Raw genomic sequence first — 20,566 nt, forward strand, 5'->3', positions numbered from 1 at the left:
GGGCAATTTAGAGTCACCAATTAACCTGCATGTCTTTGGACTGTGGGAGGAAGCCAGAGTACCCAGAGAAAACCATGCTGACACGGGGAGAACATGCAAACAAGGAACACTCTTGAAACAATGCTTACCACTGCACCATCGTACCATATTCTTGATTTTACTATGAGTATTATGGATTCTTTTTTATTTTTTTTAACTTGTTTTACTTTAACTGTATCTCTTTAGAGCTACATACTCAGGTGACTTGGACTATCTGTTCAGTTTACAACCTAAATCAAATAAACAGTTGGAATAAATTCATTACATTTAAGGAGAGAAACAGTAGTCAAAACGTGCCCAAAGACTAACTATAGTATAAGAAAATAGCTGTATCTCACAAACTATGAGGCGCACAATCAAGTATTGGGTGTATGTGAACTCATAAAAAGTTAAATAACAAGGATATGCACACATATACAGTGGTAAAACAATAGTGTGTTTTTGATATGTAATTGAATAGATGATTTATAATGTAATAAACACATGGGGTTTTTCCTTATTTTTCAACAAAAAAAAAAAAAAAAAATCCTGATTTTGACGATAGATAAAAGTGTGATTTTTCATATGATCTTAAAAAATTCATGTTTGGATTATCAGATACTTGCCTGAACTATGTTTGCACTAGATTTCAAGACTTAAGACCAACCAGAACAAATGTATTGGCATTTTTCCTTATCATTCGAAATATAGTCTTTGGGCACAAGTGGAATTCATTATACTGCATGTTACGTATAATTATATTGTATATAAAGCCTGTTGCCTGTGATACTGTGAGTATTTATATCACACTATTAATATAACACTCCTATTTTCCATTCAGATTGAAGTGTAGTACATCTTGCACATCATGATACAACTAAGACCAACAATATTAAAACACCGGCATGACACACACATACTTACCGATACAAACAAATCAAACTAATGCAGCAAGTCATGGTGGACTGTTTTTTCCCCAGATGTTTCTGCAGGCCAAGAAGATGATCAGTGAACACTGAAAGGCTGAAACTTAAAGAGGAATGCAGCTATCCTCATCCTCATTTGACGTCCACTCACAAGCAAAGACAAACAAATAAAATCTGCAGCTGAGAAAGGAAAGAGAAAATCCATATACATGCATCTCTATAATTTAGACTGAAAAGTAGAGCAGACACTTAAATAGATCAGCTGAGGTTCTACTGTCTTATCCAGAGGGGAAAAAACAGGAAATTGGTATTGGAAATGTTTTAAGACTTACATCAAAATGAGACGTTTTAATGAATTATTGGAGGGCTGGCTGAACCAAAACAAGAGCTACATATTCTGTGATATTGAAATGAAATTGAGAAAACAATTGGTTTAACCTTAAGGCGTGCTAGCTTTGAATTTGCTGGGAAAGGGGAAAAATAAATAAAAAGAAACACACTAAAAGTGTCTGTGTGGTAGTTTGACAAGAAAATGAATTCATTCTCAGGCATCTGGCAGACAAAATGTCTCTTCCACTCCACTAAATGTGAAATAAAATGCCTCACCCACTCCGGTGCAGTCGGCATTCTGGCATCCCACGGTCTCAGTTAAAGGATGGATGTAGGAGAGACTCAACAAATGTGAGCCTGCAACTGAAAGCCACACTCAAATTGAGAGACATGACAGAGTGAAAAGGACATGACGATAAAACAGCATGTAGAAAGTTGATCTAAAGAAAACTTTCAAACTGGGATCCAATGATTCAGTGGATAAATACAGCAATGTGCAAACATTACAGTCTGAGTCACATTACCATTTGTGCAAATGTTTAATCACTTGTCTTGGCATGAAGCAATACTCAGTACAAAGAGGATTCATTATTCGTTGCAACGGGCATGATAGTCATGTGAGGACTTGGCGCAGCATACAAATTATGTCAAGCTCTCAAAGTAAACCAGAGGGCCTGTGAGTGAAAAAGTATTTACATTCTGAAGTAAGTGCCATGTAAAGTAAGCTGCATAAGAAAAGAGCTTTCAGAGTTTTAATCATTGGGATACTTAAAATCTCTCAGTGTTGTACAGTACAGAAGAGAATGTTGAACGGAATAAAAAAGAAGCTATGGATAACTCTTCCCAGTCACACATAGATACCCCAGAGTCATAATTGCACATTTAACATTCCTGAGTCGTATTTTGTCTGAGACAAACAGATCAGTTTCCAGTTTAAGGCCTTGACTACATGTTTACAGATGGTTTTTAAAGCAGATATTTTTCCACTCAGTTTTAAAAAATGATTCTGTCCACATTACATTCATTTTACAAAATATCTCCATCCACAATAGAACGCAAAAACCATGCAGTTAGGTTTCTTCAGTGGTCTCCCCTTGTCACAAAGGTGGTAAATTCTATAGGCTCACGTCATCTACTGAGGACTGAATCACCATTGATTCCCATTTGATATAAGGATGAAGTCTCTCACTCAAACACGCAAGTGAAGCTCTGGACACGCACAAGTTTTCCTTCCTCTCCTCATCGACAACAATACCACTCGAGAAAGTGTCCCACCATCTGCTGCTTCAACCAGGCCTGATCCAAAAGCATTGTTTCTGTCGGACTTTAAACTGCAAGGTTGAGATGGAGCAAAATAGTTGGGCGCAGCAGATGGCAATACTCGCCATTAGATGAAGCAGTGCTAAAAAAACATTACCAAACCAGAAGTCCGCAAGTGTTGTTTCTTGCAAAATGTAAAAATTAAATAAAAAGCAACAATGGGCACATGCAAATTGAGGGGATTACGTAATTGTTTCCCAAAGGCTCCGTTTTACATGTCCACACAGATAGACAGTAACCACAGTTGTGAAATATCTGCACATTAGAAGGCATTTAAAAAAATTTCCATCTTAGTGACCTAAAACTCTGTTTGTGTATGAAAAAGAGGCCACATGTAGAATATCTGTTTTTAAAAGTATCTGTAAAGGTGCAGACAGGGCCTTTGATTTTCTTTTCTAGACTTTGCAAACCAATATCTGTACATAAAAGAGCTATTTTGTGTTATTCAATTAAAAAGTAAAATACAAAAAAAGCCATGTTACAGTTTAAAAACAGTTTTGATCTCTGAGTGGTTAATTTGCCAACGCTATCATTGTAAACTGCATATAGATGGTAAACTTGATAGCCATAGCAACAGTAACTTAAAGAGAAGAGCTTAGCACATTAATCGTCAAAATCATTTACAATAAAATGGTCTTCATACTCGCACAATACAGTATAACATAGTGAACACATCTTATCAAAAGGGCAAGCTGCTATGATTGTCAAAGGGCTTCCAAACCTGGGTGTTTAAAGTGGAAACAGACAAGTTTTTGGCTTTAACTTATGATGCAGTAATGTTGATTGCACAGTGTAATGGCTATAGATTAATGGCATCATCGGCATTAAGATTGGTTCCCTATAAGCCTAACTTTCATTGTGCACTTCTATCTGCAACCAGGTGTGATCTGTCGGGTAAATAAAGGCTTGATTAATGGCACAAAGTTCGTCACAGGGTGTTTACTGTTAGCAGACACTTAAATTGAATGCTTTTTACAAACTTTTGAAGATAAAAGATTGAAAAACAAATCATTATTTTCTTATTGAAACATTGCCTGTAACTATAAAGGTGAGTAGTATATATATTGCCCTGTGCATAGACAGGTTTTTATGTAGGTATATGGTTACTAGAGTGAGTTAGGATAATCTACATTTTGCCAAAAGGTAAGAATGGGGACAATATTAGGTTCAGCGGGAGGTTTTAAAAGATCTGGAACATAAGATCATCAGAACATCACAAATTCAAATTTAAGACAATTAAATTACTTTTAAGGCCTCATATTTATAAGTCAAATTTAAGACATTTGAAAACTTTTTAAGGACTAGCAGACACCCCAGCGTCAACCATCGCACAACCAAAACAGGAAGAGGATAGCCCTTTTGTTTGCCCACGTTGCTATCGATAGCTATTCCCAGTTAACAAAGAGCAAGTTCATCGCAGTAACTATCCTCAGTAGCAGAAATGTTGCATGGTGGAACAAGCAAAGTAACTGCAAAAAAAAGGCTCTGAGGAAAACGGAAAACAAATGTCTTCGTGACAGCAACACCAACAACAATACCACTATGAAACGCTGGTAATGGGGGATGGGGTGGGTGGGTAAAAAGTTGTCAGTTTCCACTTTAAAAGGCAGATTGTACTCACTGTAACTGCAGAGTTGTCTGCATGATAGGGAGTGTGTTATTCTGTGATACCGACGCGAGTCTCTGGTGATTGTAGATTAACACACCAGTGCCAATACCAGCATACCCTATGACAAAAAAAACAACTCAGTGATAGTTTATTTAGATTCTGCAAAGAAGAAGTGATAAATAAAATAGATTTCACAAGGCAATGTATTAAAAATCCCATAAAATATAAATCTGCTGTTGCTCATACATCCATTAGATATTCTTGAGAAGTGTTTCTGATATGTGTCCAGTTACATTCACACAGACTCTGAATAGTGGTTGTCGGTAAGCTGTGGCTGATGCACACATGGGAGTTGTCGTCTTTCTTGCAGACATGTCTGACAGCTGGATGACTGTGAGTGACTCTGCATTGTCCCACTGCTGTAACCTCCCTGTCTTTTAATTAAACACCATCTACAGCTGATTGGAGGCTCGTTCAGACATTCAAAGCCAACACATCTGACAGAGTTGTTATTATTCATTTCTTATCTGCGGCAATCAGTAAAGTGCCTGTCAGTAAATCACAATGTGAGGTAGGAATGAACTGTGGTTTAATTCTTACATTCGTTGCTTGTTGATATTCATTGATATGTCTATAAATATCAACACATGTGAGCACTATATCTGACCTGATCACACTCACCTGAACACATCACTGCAGGCTCCTCTCTTTTATATAATGTAGTTTTACAGTGCAAGATAGCATTGTTATAAACAGCAGCAAATGTAAACAGATCTCAAATATAATGTGAAGCGCAGTCCTGAGGTATCCTAAATGCTGTGCTATGTGTGATGCTTTCAGAGCATGATTCCATACACTCTCCTACACTATGTTCAGGTCAGCAGAATTCAGTATTTCAACCACATGGTTGTACACGGCAAATAGCTAGTTTGATTTTTCTCTCCCTTTTGGAAACGGGCTTTTAATTCTACTGGGGACAAGTTGAAATATTCTTATATGTTTTAGAAAAATACATATTTTAGGATTTGATTACGAACAGTTACAACTTAATAAACTGGAAAGATTTTGTCAGTGAACACTCACTGTAACTTCAGATTTAGATTAATCATGTTATGGTTTAAAGAAACTTTTTTTATTTTCAACCAACTCTGTCATCGCAGCTCTGCACGCAGAAACAAACACTGTTCGTCTGCACACTAGGGTTCATGCTCATTTCTATTTTCAAGGACGAAATTGCTTTCTCCACAACTATCTGTTGCAAGAGGATTGTACAAAGTCATTAATGGAAAAAACAGACATGCTACCAGGGCCTAAAATTAATGTAATATCAATTAACTGGTTATTATAATTCAAGCATGTGATTGGCAAAGTACAAAAAAGCTGTTTTCTGCCAACCTGTAGGTAGAAAAACTCGATGGCCCTTCGAGCGTATACAGCATTGGAAAAATAATTGCAAGCACGGCTGTCCTCAGGTTCATAGTTTGAAATACTGTCCTGTAACATTTTTTTTTTAAATAATTAATCATGCTGTTCTCAATTTTATTCAAGTACTTCTTCCAAGGTCCAAGTAAAAACATTTCAGATTTTCAAGGTATTGCAGAACTTTCTAAATTTCTGAGTATTCAAGTACTTCAAGCACCTCAATCACCTTGTACAAACCCTGCTGCACACACTGCAATGACACAGAGCAGGTTGAAAATCCAAAGTTTCCCCCTGAGCTTGAGTAGGAATTATTATGGAAGACGACACGGACAACTACATGTTATTGCTAACCAATACCAGGCATTGTTGCACTTGGGGACTGAATAAGGTCGTGATTAGGGGTGGGGGAAATTTCCGATTCTTAGATGAATTGTGATTCGGACGTGGACGAATCTGAATCAATTCACAAACGTCCAAATTTCGATTATTTAAATCTGTTAATTAGAGTAATACAGAAGGTTCTAAATAATGCGGAACTAAGAAGCGCGGTACGTGTCATCTCCGGGACACTTTGGGATGCGCACCTGGAGCAGACACGCTGACACGCGCACAGAGGAAAACAAACATGGCTGACCGCTACCCACCTCGCCGTGAGAGCTGAACAGCTTCTTCTAATTTAAAAGCAGATGTGTGGAAATACTTCAGCTTCTACAACGCTGACGGCGGAAGCGAACTGGACAAGAGCCACGTTATATGTAAGCTGTGTCCTGCTAAAATAAAATACTTTGGCAACACAACAAACATGAGAAGCCATGTAACTCGATTCCACCTGACGGAGGAGTCAGGGAGACGGCAGGCCGTTGTTGCTGCGGCAACTAGTGACGCTACCGACCAAAGAACAATCGAGGAAGCAATTAGAAAGCTGCCACCCTCATCTGAAAAGGCAAAGCGAATTACGAAGGCCATCGCGGCATTTATTGCCAAGGATTTGCGTCCTTATTCTGTCATGGAAAATCAGGGATTTCGAGCACTGCTGCATACACTGGAGCCCAGATACACCATCCCATCCCGACGCTATTTCACCGACACTCTACCATCAAACCAAAACAGAAGTCATGGCCTCACTGTTGAAGGCAGGCAGGTAGGAACGCAGTTACATGTGATGCGTGGACGTCTGTCGCCACTGAATCATTTGTTACTGTAACTGCGCATTTTATCTTGTGATTTAAGATACCTGTTGTTACCTTTGGTTCCGTACAACGAAGTTGTAACTTTCCAGTTTGCAAGCATTTCCATTTATATGTTTAATAAAATATAATGGAAATGAATTCAACTCTTTCGTATTACAAATGCACAGTTTTTAAAAATTGCAAGTGTTGAATGCTTATTCAGTGAGACAAAAAGAAATGTGTGTTGTGAAAAAGTGCATCAATATACATAAATTAAAGATGCATCATTTATCATCGAATCGTAGCCCCTGAATCGTAATCGAATCGTGAGGTGCCCAAAGATTCCCACCCCTAGTCGTGATCATCCTCGTTCTGCTAGTGCACATCACATTAGTTCAAACTTGTTTAAGGTATATTGTTGGCCCACTGTAAGCGCAATGTGCCTTGGCGTTACACCTTCTCAGATTCTTGGGAAGTCTCGACAGACTCCAAAGGCAGCTCATCTGAGGTGTCCACAGCGTTGTCATAGGCCTTAGAGTCCTCCTCTCCATGCTGGTGCTTTGCAAAGTTCACAAAGACCTGGAATTTAAAAAGGAAAGGAAGATACTTAAAAACAAATGCAAGACAAAAAAAACTTATACACACAGTTGTGAAGGGCCTGTGGACATTTCTCTACCAGTCTCATTTTTGCTCTCCTCCCACCCTCTGCCTCTAAAACAAACAGAAATAGCGGTACAGACAATGGGGCGCATGTGAATGAGTTGCCAGACAAGGGCTATGAAGCATCAAGTAAGCGTCTAGGCTCACACAGTGAATGTCAGTTTGACATCTTTGACCAGCTGAGAAAGAGAATAAAACAATCATTCTTCTCTCTGTGATGCCCATTTAATGTCAGAAGAAATCAATCCTATGGCGTTCATAAAAAGCTGTGTGTATTTCATTGTGCTGTAAACATCGCTGTAGTCCAGGCTTTTTATTCTCTTAGCATTAGCTGTCTGTTGTGATAAAGCCACACAGTGATTTTTACTCTGCAGGAGAAAGCAACAAAGAGGGTCACATAAAACGATAAGAGCATTGCTTTTCATTCTAAGATTTTCAGTGGCTGTGTGGATATAAAAAGATACGTGAATTACTAGATTGTATTTAAAATCTCAATGGATGAAAAAAAAAAAAAATTAGCCAGACCAATTCCATCAGAAACTACTCAGACTCCCGGTGAATTAAATCCTTTTTCATAGTTACATCACCAATAAATTAAATGGGATAGAGAGTAAATACATGTGATAGAGCATCAATGGACAGAAATGAACAATAGTGCCCTTTCAGGGTTTTGATTGAGAGAAGCTGGGATAACGAAGACAGTGTAATAAAGATCTATCCTATTACTTCTGTTTTTTAATTAGGCAATGTATATAAGATGTAGCTTTACAATTTAATGTCGCTGATAAAGAGAAATCTAAAATTAATAAAGCCAGTTTTTTGAACAAAGGGAAAGGTTTGCCAATCACTCTGGTGTATTTATATTGTCACTGCTGTGCAATATTTTTTAGCTGTGGTAGCATAAATGTGGGCAGGAGGGATATCTGTTGCTTTTGTAATTGACTATATGTACAGTAAGTCATAATGCTCGACAGGGTGTCCATTATCAGGAATTAATGGAGCAACGGTTGCCTCTAGTCCAACACATTCTTACTTCCATATCGTCAAACACCAACGATTGTTAAGTGGCCCTATACATCAAAATATGACATGCTTGGTACCCTTTCACAACAGTTTTGGATGCTGAGGGACAGCGTACACTTCCATTTTCACAGGAAATGTATAGTTTCCACTTGTTAAATGCATACGGTCTCTTTTTAAAATAAACCTACCACGTTGATAAAAAAACTTTTTTTGATTTATTTCCATAGGTTTAGGCAAAAAAAAAGCACATGGTTGGGTTTACAAAAAAGATCAGGGTTTGGTTTAAAATAAGTACATTTGATACTAGCGTGATGCCTCACTAGCATTGTATGCTACACATACTAGCACACTACCTTGTTATTAAAGTCAATTGATTAATTTCTGGTTTCAAACAGAAAACTGCTGGCTCCTGGGTGAAAGTTCTAAGTTTGTTTGACCCATCCACTGCCCCTCCTGCCCATGCTATGCAGACTTTCTTGCTCTTTTTACAATGGCAGTTGCTCAAAGCGTTAAAAAATCCTGCTGCTTGTTGCATATCATGCCACCACTAAAGGTGCATTGGTGCTTTGGTGTCTGAAGCCGAGGGCCACTGACCAAGCATTGGTATTTGATGAGTTGGAAGTGAGTCCAGGTTGCCACGACAGCCATTATACCAAGATCCCTTACTAAAAACATCAAGATCGATAATTTATATTTTCATGTGTTTTGTTATCAAATCACCTGAGGGTTTGACTAATACCTGGAAAAATCATCACATAAAGTTCCTGTGCAGTTGAAATGATGTTCACTGCTTCAGTCAATGGGACAAACCTTAAACAGGAGATATTTCTAGTCTGCTCAGCTCAAAGAATCCTTTGGTTCAGCTATAAGACAGAAAGCTAACGTTAAGCTAGCATGATTCAAAGTCAATAACATTACGTACAGCTGATGAACAGTAAATATAATTTGACAGTGTGTTTAACAACAAGACTAGCTTGCTATTGAGCCAAGTCATTGTCCCCAAATTAATACTGAGATTTAATTAATGGACACCCTGCAGCCAATCAGAAGTGAGTATTCACCCAGACCATGGTATAATAACATAATACAACTGAAATCTTGAAAACAGTTTGGCATTTTAACGAACGCAATTTTTTTTTTTTTTTTTTTTTTTGCTTAATTTTGGAGTTACTGGGCATAACACTTGTCTATCACAACCAGTAAGTGGCTTTCATACGAGACATTTAGGGAACATGAGTAAATTGTAGCGTCTACTGATAGTCTGAATGTGATGTATTTGTAGCTACAGAAAATACTGGATAACACTTTCTTCACTACTAATTGTACACAGGTGGAACCACTTCTTCTATACTTTGATTGAATTTTCTCTGTCAAGTTGGAAAAAAATCCTTTTTTCGTTAAATCATCTGTTATTAAATGTGGCAGAGTAGATGCTTCACAGCGGGCAGAAGCACTTTGTGCAAGTCAGTAAAGTTGTATGCTCATTACTTGCTTGAGGGCATGTAAACACACAAACAGTTCAGCTGGAATCTCTGATCAGAATGATTTTAATCAGACTGAAGAAATATTGTCCACAGCTATTAATAACTATCATGTAATCTTACAAAAGTTTTTCCTTATCCGCTGCGAGGGTCATAAGGACAGAGGGATGTCGTATGCTGTAAAGCCCTGTGAGGCAAATTGTGATTTGTGATATTGAGCTTTATAAATAAAATTGATTGATTGATTGAAAAGGACTTGAGTTCATGTGTCTTAGTGTTACTATGTTACTGATCCTCAGACATAAAGTCCTGCTCACCACCTTCACATTATTGTTGTAGTCTCTTTAGAAAACTTAAAGTATTATTACAGCTGAAAATTCCTAAATTTATCTTTTCTCTTTGTTCTTTACTCAGGATAATCTTACTGAGCACAAATATTCATTTCCTGGAAAACACTGCTCCAAAGTCACTCTTGGAAGCGACCCAGCACAAACACAGCCGTGCTGTATTTGTTGGCCTGTGAGCTGCTAAACAACTGAGGCAGTTGGGAGTTAAGTGCCTTGCTCAAGGGCAGCTTGGGGATCGTAATGAGCTGAGGCGAATTCTTTTCTTTAACTACTCTGACCCAGTTTAAACTAATAAGTCGGATTGTTTAAACTAGGGATTTCATGAATTCAAATTGTTATGCTTCCAGTTACAATGTGTAATTCTACAAGAGCGGATTATCGTCCTTTGTTCACTCTGAGGTAAAATTGGCTTTTGCCACTTCATCTACTGTACTTCCAAAGCATTAGAAAACAGTTTTCTTCAGACAATAAGACTTTTAATCATTTTATTGGAATTTATTACCTACATATGTAAAGCTTCCTGACCTCAAAGCTCATGGAGCTGGTGGCTAGCTGGATGTAGAATAAGTAAAACAGCAGACTACCTTGTAAGTGAGGAGCAAGCTACGCCTGTGAACGCCTGAGGCTAAAGTATGCTTCTGTGTGTGTGATGTCAGACCATCAGCAGTGTGTATCAAGGTCACAGTTGTCAAGGCATCTTATCAGGGGAGAATGAGTAAGAGGATAAGAATGACAGTAGCAACAAATACAGCCTCCGCCCATCTCTCTCGGCCTCTGACCCTGCCACTGGCTGATATTGGCTTGATGTGCTGAGGCATGCACAGCATTTCATATTCATCGTCAAGGCTGTATAGTTTTGCAACAGAATTTATAAGTACTATTTGTATTTAACTTTCTGTACGAATAAAGTATGGTTTAAAAAAAAGTGCTTCAGTGGTGCAGTTGACATTTCTGACTGAGAAGACCATGGTACATTCATGCTCTGTTTTGTGATGTGACTTTCCTCATGATGTACACTTTCTGTATTTAGCCAACCATCCATTCATGACCTGGACGTCATGCACCAGTGCAGTTGAGTGGCATTTTCTTAATAACAGATGGATACAGGCATTAATTACATTGCAGAGGGTACATTTGGGTGTTTATTTGATGCCCGTTGAGGCAGAACAGAGGAGGAGAAGGACGTGAATCACCCAATTAACCTCTCCTGTATATCAAAGGAGTCCTTGCAGAATATAAAACGGCTATTTTTACGTACATGTCATCCACATGGTCATGCTCTACCATGGTACCACGCCGACACTGAAATGTTCCTGAGCAGTGAAAGATCTTCCATGAGTATGTTAATCTAAGGGCTCATTTATACTTAATTTTAGATCTGATACAGAGACAGACAGAGCTTTCTGTTTGTACTCTGCGATTTTTTCTTGCATATTTCTTTAGTTTTCTGAAAGTTTATGGATACGGACGAAACGGAACATTACCACCTGAGATTGTCGGGGCAGTGTAACATGGTTCAAGCAAGATATGGCCTTTGGAAGCGACACAGAAATGTAAATAAAGGTTAAACAGAACAAAATGGTAACATAGAAAGAAGAATTCTTCTGAAAATTATACGCATCGTTTCAACATTTCAATGTGACATGGTTAAGGTTACATGTACATGAGCTGAGTTTTTCAAATGAGGAAGGAAGGGATGGTGAAAGGCGTGAGACAAAGGCAAGACAGTTGCCAGGCAGCAGACCAACACACAACAAAAGCAGGTATTTTTGACAACATGCCATGTCTGTGGCAACCAAACTGTGAATTATGAGCCTAGACATGGTATTTTCCTCACCATAACCGAGTGATGTTTGTGCTTAAACATAACCACATTAACCACAGCCATGTCACAACTTCAAATTGAAAAGGTTTCAACATATCCGCTATATATGAAAAGTACAAAGGCAGCATATCTGTGGTTTCCAGAAATATAGGATCCTGAATTTATTCTGAGGAAAGTTATGGGCAATTTAAACCTACAGTAATTGCTTTTTAGGTCATTTAAGGGCAGTGCAACCAGCTGTAAATACAACTTTGACATATCATCACCTTAAACATTTGAAAGGGCACACATCCTGTTCAGATCCCCCACCCATTCTAATGGACATAACTTTTCTAGGATGTCTACATCTATGATTACTGTCATCTGACTGAAGTGCACAGACATAATTGATGGTATGTCTATAAGCCAATCATAGTGTCCCACATCATCTAAGGTGGACTGCAGTAGAGCAACGCCCCATTTTTAACAAGCATGGCCGACCGTGAGGCAATGAAGGAGTACAAGACACGTATCAGTCTATTAATCATATTTTTAAAGTATATAATATTTGTTTAAACTGTGTTTTAAGTAAACATGGGATTTTATATTACTTATACATGTCAAAAAAATAATATGAAAGATTTATAACTTTCACTCAGGATTTTTTTATTTTTTTTAAATATCTGTCCATTTAAATGGACAAGGGCTCTGAGTGTCATTGGAAAATGAACAGGGGAAATACAGTTTGAATAGGGAAATACTGTTCTGATTTGATTTTCTAATGAAACAATCAGCTGATAATGCTTTCTATTAACTATGCACACAGAACATTAAGGAGGTTTTCAACATACTATTTTCTGGATATGCATCAAAAATTAGGGATATTTTAAGTTGTGATAATGAATACAATACAAAAAATATACAGGATGTGTTTTAAAGCATGACTTTATTCATCTGTATGAGGTAACCATTTTTGAAAAAGAAATAATCCCCTGTTTTTTGTTGAAAAAGGTCTATCCACTTATTGTTATTTTCAACAAATTTGGTTGCTAATTAATTATGAGTGCATTTAGAGTAGAAATCCAACATTACAATATTTTTTTGTCTTTGGGTTCTGAATGGGTTAGGTTAGGAAACAGTTGACCAAGATTCACTTTGATTCTTCACAGACTGTTTTAGTCTCCATAAACTCCTGAGGAAAATATGTGACTTTTAAGCACTGAGAGTGCACCAAAACAGAGAAGTGAACCCAAAACAATTTGCTGAAAGACGCTAAAATGCTCAGCTGCAAAGAACTGCAGACTCAAGTCATAATTCTCATAAGACTGTTACTACAAACATCTCTTCCCATATTTACCAAAGTTATTCGGCCCATTGCTCATATAAAAATCTCGACTGGTGCAGCTGAAGTATTGTTTCACAGTAAAATAAATAATTCACCCATTTCTTTAAAAATAAATCAAACAATAAATAAAGCTGCAGCTGATGCGTACCACAAATGCTTTCATAAATAATAAAAGCATCAATAGACATTCACAGCAGCTCGTAAGCTTCATTACACATCATCATTTACCCATAATTGATATTTTTATAATTCATTTTATTCTGGAAAAATGTATTATTGAGGCATCTTTATTAGGGCTGTGTGTAATTTTACTATAATTAAGAGGTAATTGGATGGACTATAAATTGCCTGTACAATAGTCACATTGTGTGAGGGCATGTTGGTTTCTAAGGAGGGGAAGCAATTCAAATAGGACTGTTCACTGGCCAGGAAAGCTGAGAATTATTTAATACACTAATAGACATGAAGGATTTGTGTTACGTTCACTCTGAGAAGGATATAAGTGTGACTTGATTCTTTTCATCATATTGTGTGTACTAAAACTAAAACGTATACAACATTAAAGAACATTTGACTTAAACACAAGAATACAGGGAAGTGTAAATGATAATTAAGACCAGATAAGTAACCAAAAGGTCATCTGCTTCAGTGGTGCAGTAGTGGGCAAGGTTGAACGCGGACCATTGCCCACACTTAAAGTTTCAAATACTTCACATTCCTACCACACAATCTGCGTCTAAAAGACAGTTTAGAAAGTCACATTTTCCTTTCAAATGCTCCATCTGCTCTGGACTGTCCTGGCCATCAGTGTTAACGCCTGAGCTCCAGGCTGTGTGTGTGGATCAATATTAATTGTAGTGCAAGTCTGGTGTTATACTATAGGTCAAGACTCCTTTCTATAAATCACCAGCTGAAAGGTGACAGTCTGGGCCTCCACAGGTTCTCCAGTCCTCCCCCCTGTGTTTTAATACTGTGACCTCCTGGTCCAAGTATGATTTATTTACTGCCTCTTATCTGGTAAATATTGACCAGTGCAGAATGTGGGGCAAGTTGACAAAAAGTTTAAACAGAAATTACGCAAGATTTGGAGGTAGTAGTGTGACTGAAGACCAATGATCTGTTAAATAGAAACAAGGTTATGCTAAAAATCATTACAAAGAAACAAATCTGACTGTAAGCCACATTAAGTTGAAGCGTTTAGCTCCTGATAAATCCCTTCCCTGTCTTAGTGGTAGACTAATTGCCCCCTAAAGGGCATATTTTACTAAATAATGCTGCAAAAGATGGTTTTCTCTTGAATGAAAGGTGATCCACAGGAGGATCATGTTGAAAATGAAATGCTTATCATTCTTCATATCACATAATTTGATTTAACTACAGCAGTGCCACAACTTTCTTTCAGCCACTTATGCATATCTCTTTTGGGTTTCTTTTTAAAGGCAAGAAGACGCGCTTCCCCTCCCTCGCATGACGGGGTGATTCGATGACCTGCCTGGACCCCTCAGAAGTCATCCTCACCTCCCACCTGGTCTTCTGCTGCTGAGCTAATGGCGGGCTTGCAAGACCAGACACACTCACACTCACATTCACCTCTAGTGCCTGATTGCATTGGGTCCCTGGGGCCATTTGGAAAACACAAGGTGAAGCCAGCCCGTAACATGCGGTGCTCACTTTATCTCACCAATCAGGGGGTCTAGCTACTGCACTTGGGCTGGAATAAAAAAAGGACACTGGCCAGGGGAGCTTTTTATATTTATAAAAAAAAAACAACCTCAGTCCGGATTCTTGATCAATACTGGGACCTGGCGGCTGAACTGTGTTGGCTACACAAACTCAGTGTAGTCCTCATTGGTCAGTCTGACAGTCTAAATGGGAAAGGACAAAGTGTGGGCAATGATAGATCTTTAAATCTTATCATGTACTGAGCAGGCTTGCATTAATGGAGAGCACTTAAAATGCTGAATGCACTGACTGATGACCTAATGATCCGTTAAACTGAGCTGACACACCACAGAATTACAGTGGGACAATAGGATGTGGCTTAGGATGCTCTGCAGTCGGCCTAAATGTTGCCCATGTCAGAAGTGAAATCTGGAGTCAAATTGTGCATCCCCTGCTACTGTACAAGCTGAAACGAGCTGATGTTTTGCTCTCAAAAATGAATTATTGAACAACTCCACTTCCATGCTCAACTCCACTTTTTTTTGTCAAAATGCAGAACAACTTTTCCAACTACAGTAGATTCAGAGGCACTCCAGCACTGATAGTACATTTGGATAAAGACAAATGCGTCACCACCAACTATGTGCCAAAAACAAACATTTGGAAATAATCGAGTTTCCACAATTTAGACTACCAATACCCGAGGCAAAACGGAAATGTCTCGCACATTATGGAGCTTCTGTGTAATTGCTTATGATGTGCATGGTTTGTTTTTGCTCCTGTTCCTTTTTCAGATTTCAGAGCATGTGTACAAGTAAAAAAAAAAAAAAAAAAAAGCCTTGTGAATATGTTTTGCAAATATAGTGCTGCCATGTCTGGGAGCAATATGGAAGAGATGAAGATCAAGAGATTGAAAAAATTGCATCGCTGGCTTCCTACAGTTGTAACAATGGTTGGAGATGAGATTTCCATGGATTGATTTTTACCTTTACCTTGGAGAATGATGCTGTGGGATATTGATCAAAGAGGCAGTATATTCACCTTTAGAAATGTCATGGGTCCATTTGATGCTGAGAGGATGTAAATATGTACTTCATGTAATTTTCTCCACAATAAGCAGAAATGTATATCATTAAATTGTACATGTCTGCCATACTTTCACTTATCCAGCTGAGGGCAAATGATAAAGAACTCAACCTAAATTGAAGCTCAGCCACTTTCACATTTTTTGGGGCCTTACCTGATCCAGTGTGGTCTGGGACACAGAGTAGTCTTCCACGCCCAGCCTCTGCTGATGGCTGCTGAACTGACTGAAGATGTTGGCCAGAGCTCCCTGTGTGTACGGGAGCTGATACTGCAGCGTGTTGTGATGCTTCTCCTTCAGGACGCTGCCTGGAAAGGACTGCTGGACGAAGTCCTCGACTGGCTTCAGAGCAGGGGGAGAGCCACCAACCCTCACAATCACTGTGTAGCCATCACCAAACCTAGAACAAGGCGCCACAATTAAGCTTTGAGTTAAAAAAAACAAACATGGCTGGTCATTTAAATAATGAACTTTTTCTATTCTCCTGTGGCTGCAGCATGGTGCAGTGGATAATAGGATGGTGTACTGGAAGAAAGAGACGAGACAGGCAGCAAAAGAGATGACAAAATATAAATGGTCTAATATTTCTCACCATTTTAAGCTTGCTGGATGTGTGAATTGGAGAAGCAGGTGAGACACACGCAGCTGAAAGCAAAAGCAGCTCGCCTTCAACAGCACAACAATGTTGCTAACTCAAAACAAACAAAAAAAAGTATTCAAAAACAACAAATCTTGTTTTGTATAAGTGAAATAATAATTACATAGGTATGCTAGCCACTAAGCTTCATCTGACAACCAATAAATTAGGAGAGATCTCTATGCAGAGAAAGATATTGTGCTGGGAAATCCATTTTGACCATTGTGTGGAAGGGATATATTCTGTAAGTTATGCTATATGCATAATGCAAGTTCGACAACCACTATCCCACAAGATTGCATCCCAAATAAGACTGTGAATCCTCTGGCATTTTTTTGCCTCCTGATGCCAGAGAGGGTTGAAAACATCATAAGAAACCATAAGAATTTATGGTGTTCCACTTCAAAGCTGCACTTTAAAAAGATTTTATATTAGCAATGGAACAAATGATTATGTGTAATGTGAGAGGGGGCACTAGTTGTGACAAAACCACAGAGAATTAGCACCCAACTCTATGTTTCCCTTAGTTCTATGCAGTGTTTTAGCTCTTTAGCTGCGATACACTACCTGCCCAACATCAAACAGCTGTTGGTGGAGAGCAAAGCAGAGCTAAAAAGAGGGTGAATATGGGATTCACATTTAGGAGCTGCCAGACAGATAGACTCACGAGTCAGTCTTTAGACGCTTTGCTTAACTAAAGACTGATGACTTTCTCCCTGATTTTGTGTTTAGATGGGCGGAAACAATTTCAGAGTTTAAAAAAACTCCCTACGTTGCAGAACCAATAGTAAATCTGCAGGACGGTCCTTCGGTGGCTCGCTGAACTCTTGTGCTTGTAAACATAGTCCCACTAGAAACACGTGTAGCGGTACAAAATGGCTCAGCCGTGCTCGCAGAAAACGCCGTCAAAGTTAGTGGATGTTTGTCGCGTTTGCGGCAACACATTCTCGCCAACTAAAAGAAACAAACATAATCTTTTACAAGGCCATGACTCATCCGTCCGGCCGGACTATAGAGGGAATCGCCTTGTTGTTTACAAATACTTCCAGGTAGAAAACCAGCAGAGCTTTTAGCTATATATATAGCCTATATATCACGTTTTTCACATCACTGTATCACCGTTTGGACTAATCCGATGTTTGTAAAGTCTATAAACACAATGATTGAACAAACATTACTATTTCTGTGTGCATGTTTAGCTGGGCTAACCGTTAGCTGTTAGCCCTGTTAGCCGTTAGCAGTGTCTGTAATAGGTAATAACTCATTAAACGGTCCGTGAAAAAAATATCTTTTCCAGCGGATATCTTAGTTACAACATGATTGAGCTAGCAAAGCAGTTTTGTGTTGCTATGTGTGGTATTTATTCAGTTTTAGGAAATCACGATGTCTAGAAAGCATCAGTGGCTGCAGCTGACAGGGACAGCTAACACTAGCAGCAAAGCTAACATCAAGACGTCATCTGTTAAAAGCCTCCCGTTGTCAGATACGACATGAAACTACTCCAGTTAGCTCAATAATGTTGTAACTAAGACATCTGCTGGAAAAAATATTTTCTTCATGGCACACGTTTGATAAAACGGAGTTAAATCTCTCGGCATCCATTTTCAAGCTCTCTGTGTGTTTGTTTCCTTGCGGACGAGAAAAGGAGGAGCACACATTTCCGAGAAGGTGTGTCCTTTTCAAAAATGCAAGAGGCGTTGCTTTGTTGCCGGCCATTTTCGCTGGTGTGTTAAACACACTTTAGAAAGGAGTGTCCCCAGACTATCAGAAGGCGGAGAGCTCTGATTGTCTGGTGGCGAGACTACCAGACAGACGACTCCAAATCAGTGTTTATGTTCCTCGGTGTTTGCTGAATATATGCAAACAGCCAACCGTTTATAACAGTTATATGGTGATAATATGTCAATGTTGTGTTCACAGGTTGTTCCGCTCCCCTCAAGGGGCAAAATATAAATTATTGCTGCTTTAACAGTCTGAACATAAAACTTTGTCTAAGGATTCTTTTACAAGAGCTTCTACATTAGTGGGTGTTTATAATAAGTAATGCACAGAGCATATAAATGCTTTAACATCCACTGTTTTGAAAATATGTCAACATGCTCTACTGGTTTAACTTTATAACAGGAACAATACTCCTAGACATTAAAAATTGTCCCAGATGAAAATACGCCACAGCTAAGCTCTAAAGCTAATTAGCATTCTGCATCTTACTGGTTGTATGCTACGTCTGGTGAGCACCAAATAAGACTGCCTTGTTATTCTGTCGTTAGCACTCTTATGACCCATTGTTTTCTGCCTAATTAATTCCCTAATGTTGGATTTACTCATGGAAATGTCCATTGTGGGCTGGTACAGAGCAACATGCAACGAGAGTCAGCGGCTCCCTTAGTGGCAATTAGAGATATGGTGAATAAACTGCAGGCCTACACGATCCCAAAGGGAGTGAGAGAGGAAGTGAAGCTCTGTGGTGGTACTGAGAAGCACAATGAATGGACCCCATGGGTAACCGAGTCCCTTAAGTTAAAACATGACTGCTTCAAGTTGAAGAGCCACAGTGCAAGAATAGTGTAACTTTGCATAAAGCGTATATGGGAATGCTTATCTAACATTCCCTCCCATTAAGAATGCATGAGTGTCTTTTTAATGCCACCTCTAGAATCATGCCAAGACGCACTGACTGGCAGGTCTGAACCCTGCTTAACTGGAATTTTCTTGCATCATGATTGGACAAGCCAGAATACAAGCAGATGTAGTAGTACATGGACATAAATTTACTGGAGCTGGCATGTTGACAAATCACTTGCTACATCATTATAACCATGACCTCTGTATCCTGTCACACAATGCACAACAGGAGCTGTAACTGAAGACTGTACTAAAGAAATTAGGAAGTCTTGCTAAGATTTGGTGTTTACTGGCATGGTGGTTTGATATCACAGTGAAAATAAAGTTTAATTCAAACACATTTAAATTGGCTATATTGAGGAAGCAATAAGGCATCAGAATGACACAAACAAATGCAGACAATGTGCAGCAATGACTGAACAATTTCTAGGTTTTGACTTGAATATTCAACTATTTGATTGTTTTATTCATTGTTTGGGTAGGTACTTGGTTTTTAAATTTGGTATTTTAATAGACATTTGTATTTCTCTTTATTACAATAAAGAAAAAATTAACACTAATCTTAACCGGTTTATAGACTTAAACAGAAGTAATCCCTTTTAAACCCCACAGCGCTCAGGTGAGGATGGGGCTTTTTATAAAGAGGTCGTGACCAAGCAACCAAGAATTACAGTGCCAAAATTGCAAATATATTGAGGTAAAACACCAAATAAGAGTGAATCTGGGTTGCCTTTAACTTTCACTTTTGTTGGCGAATGTGTTCAAAAAAAAAAAAAAAAAAAAGTAACCATAAATCCTGCATTGTATACCTTAAAATTTATTGCCGCATATGTACAGTTTCAGCAATTTGGTCTCACAGAGTTCTGTTAGGCAGAGATGGGACCAAGTCACACATGTGCAAGTCTCAAGTAAGTCTCAAGTAAGTCTCAAGTCATTTTTTCTTGAGCAAGTCAAGTCAAGTCACAGGTTATGTCAAGTCAAGTCAAGTCCTGTAATAGGTCAAGTCAAGTCCAAGTCAAGTCATCTTATTATTGTAATTTTACCTGCAGAATCTGTTCTTAATAAAGTGAAAAGACAAGATATAAGTAACTGTCAGTAAACACT

At 38.5% G+C, this 20,566-nt stretch overlaps 1 protein-coding gene across 3 annotated transcripts in view; it reads right to left on the reverse strand.

Annotated features, from left to right (window-relative positions):
* Positions 1–1,794: 1,794 nt before the first annotated feature.
* Positions 1,795–20,566, reverse strand: part of LOC117246311 (phospholipid-transporting ATPase ABCA1) — a 215,661-nt gene continuing 196,889 nt past the window's right edge. For all 3 annotated transcript variants that reach the window (XM_078164219.1, XM_033610171.2, XM_078164218.1), the window contains 2 exons: positions 16,357–16,600; positions 1,795–7,373 (listed from right to left, as the gene is read on the reverse strand). In XM_078164219.1, the coding sequence (XP_078020345.1) occupies positions 7,245–7,373; positions 16,357–16,600 (373 nt within the window). In that variant the 3' untranslated portion in view covers positions 1,795–7,244. The remainder of the gene's footprint in view (positions 7,374–16,356; positions 16,601–20,566) is intronic.

Source organism: Epinephelus lanceolatus, chromosome 22 (genome assembly GCF_041903045.1).
Source record: "Epinephelus lanceolatus isolate andai-2023 chromosome 22, ASM4190304v1, whole genome shotgun sequence".
Taxonomy (NCBI): Eukaryota; Metazoa; Chordata; class Actinopteri; order Perciformes; family Serranidae; genus Epinephelus; species Epinephelus lanceolatus.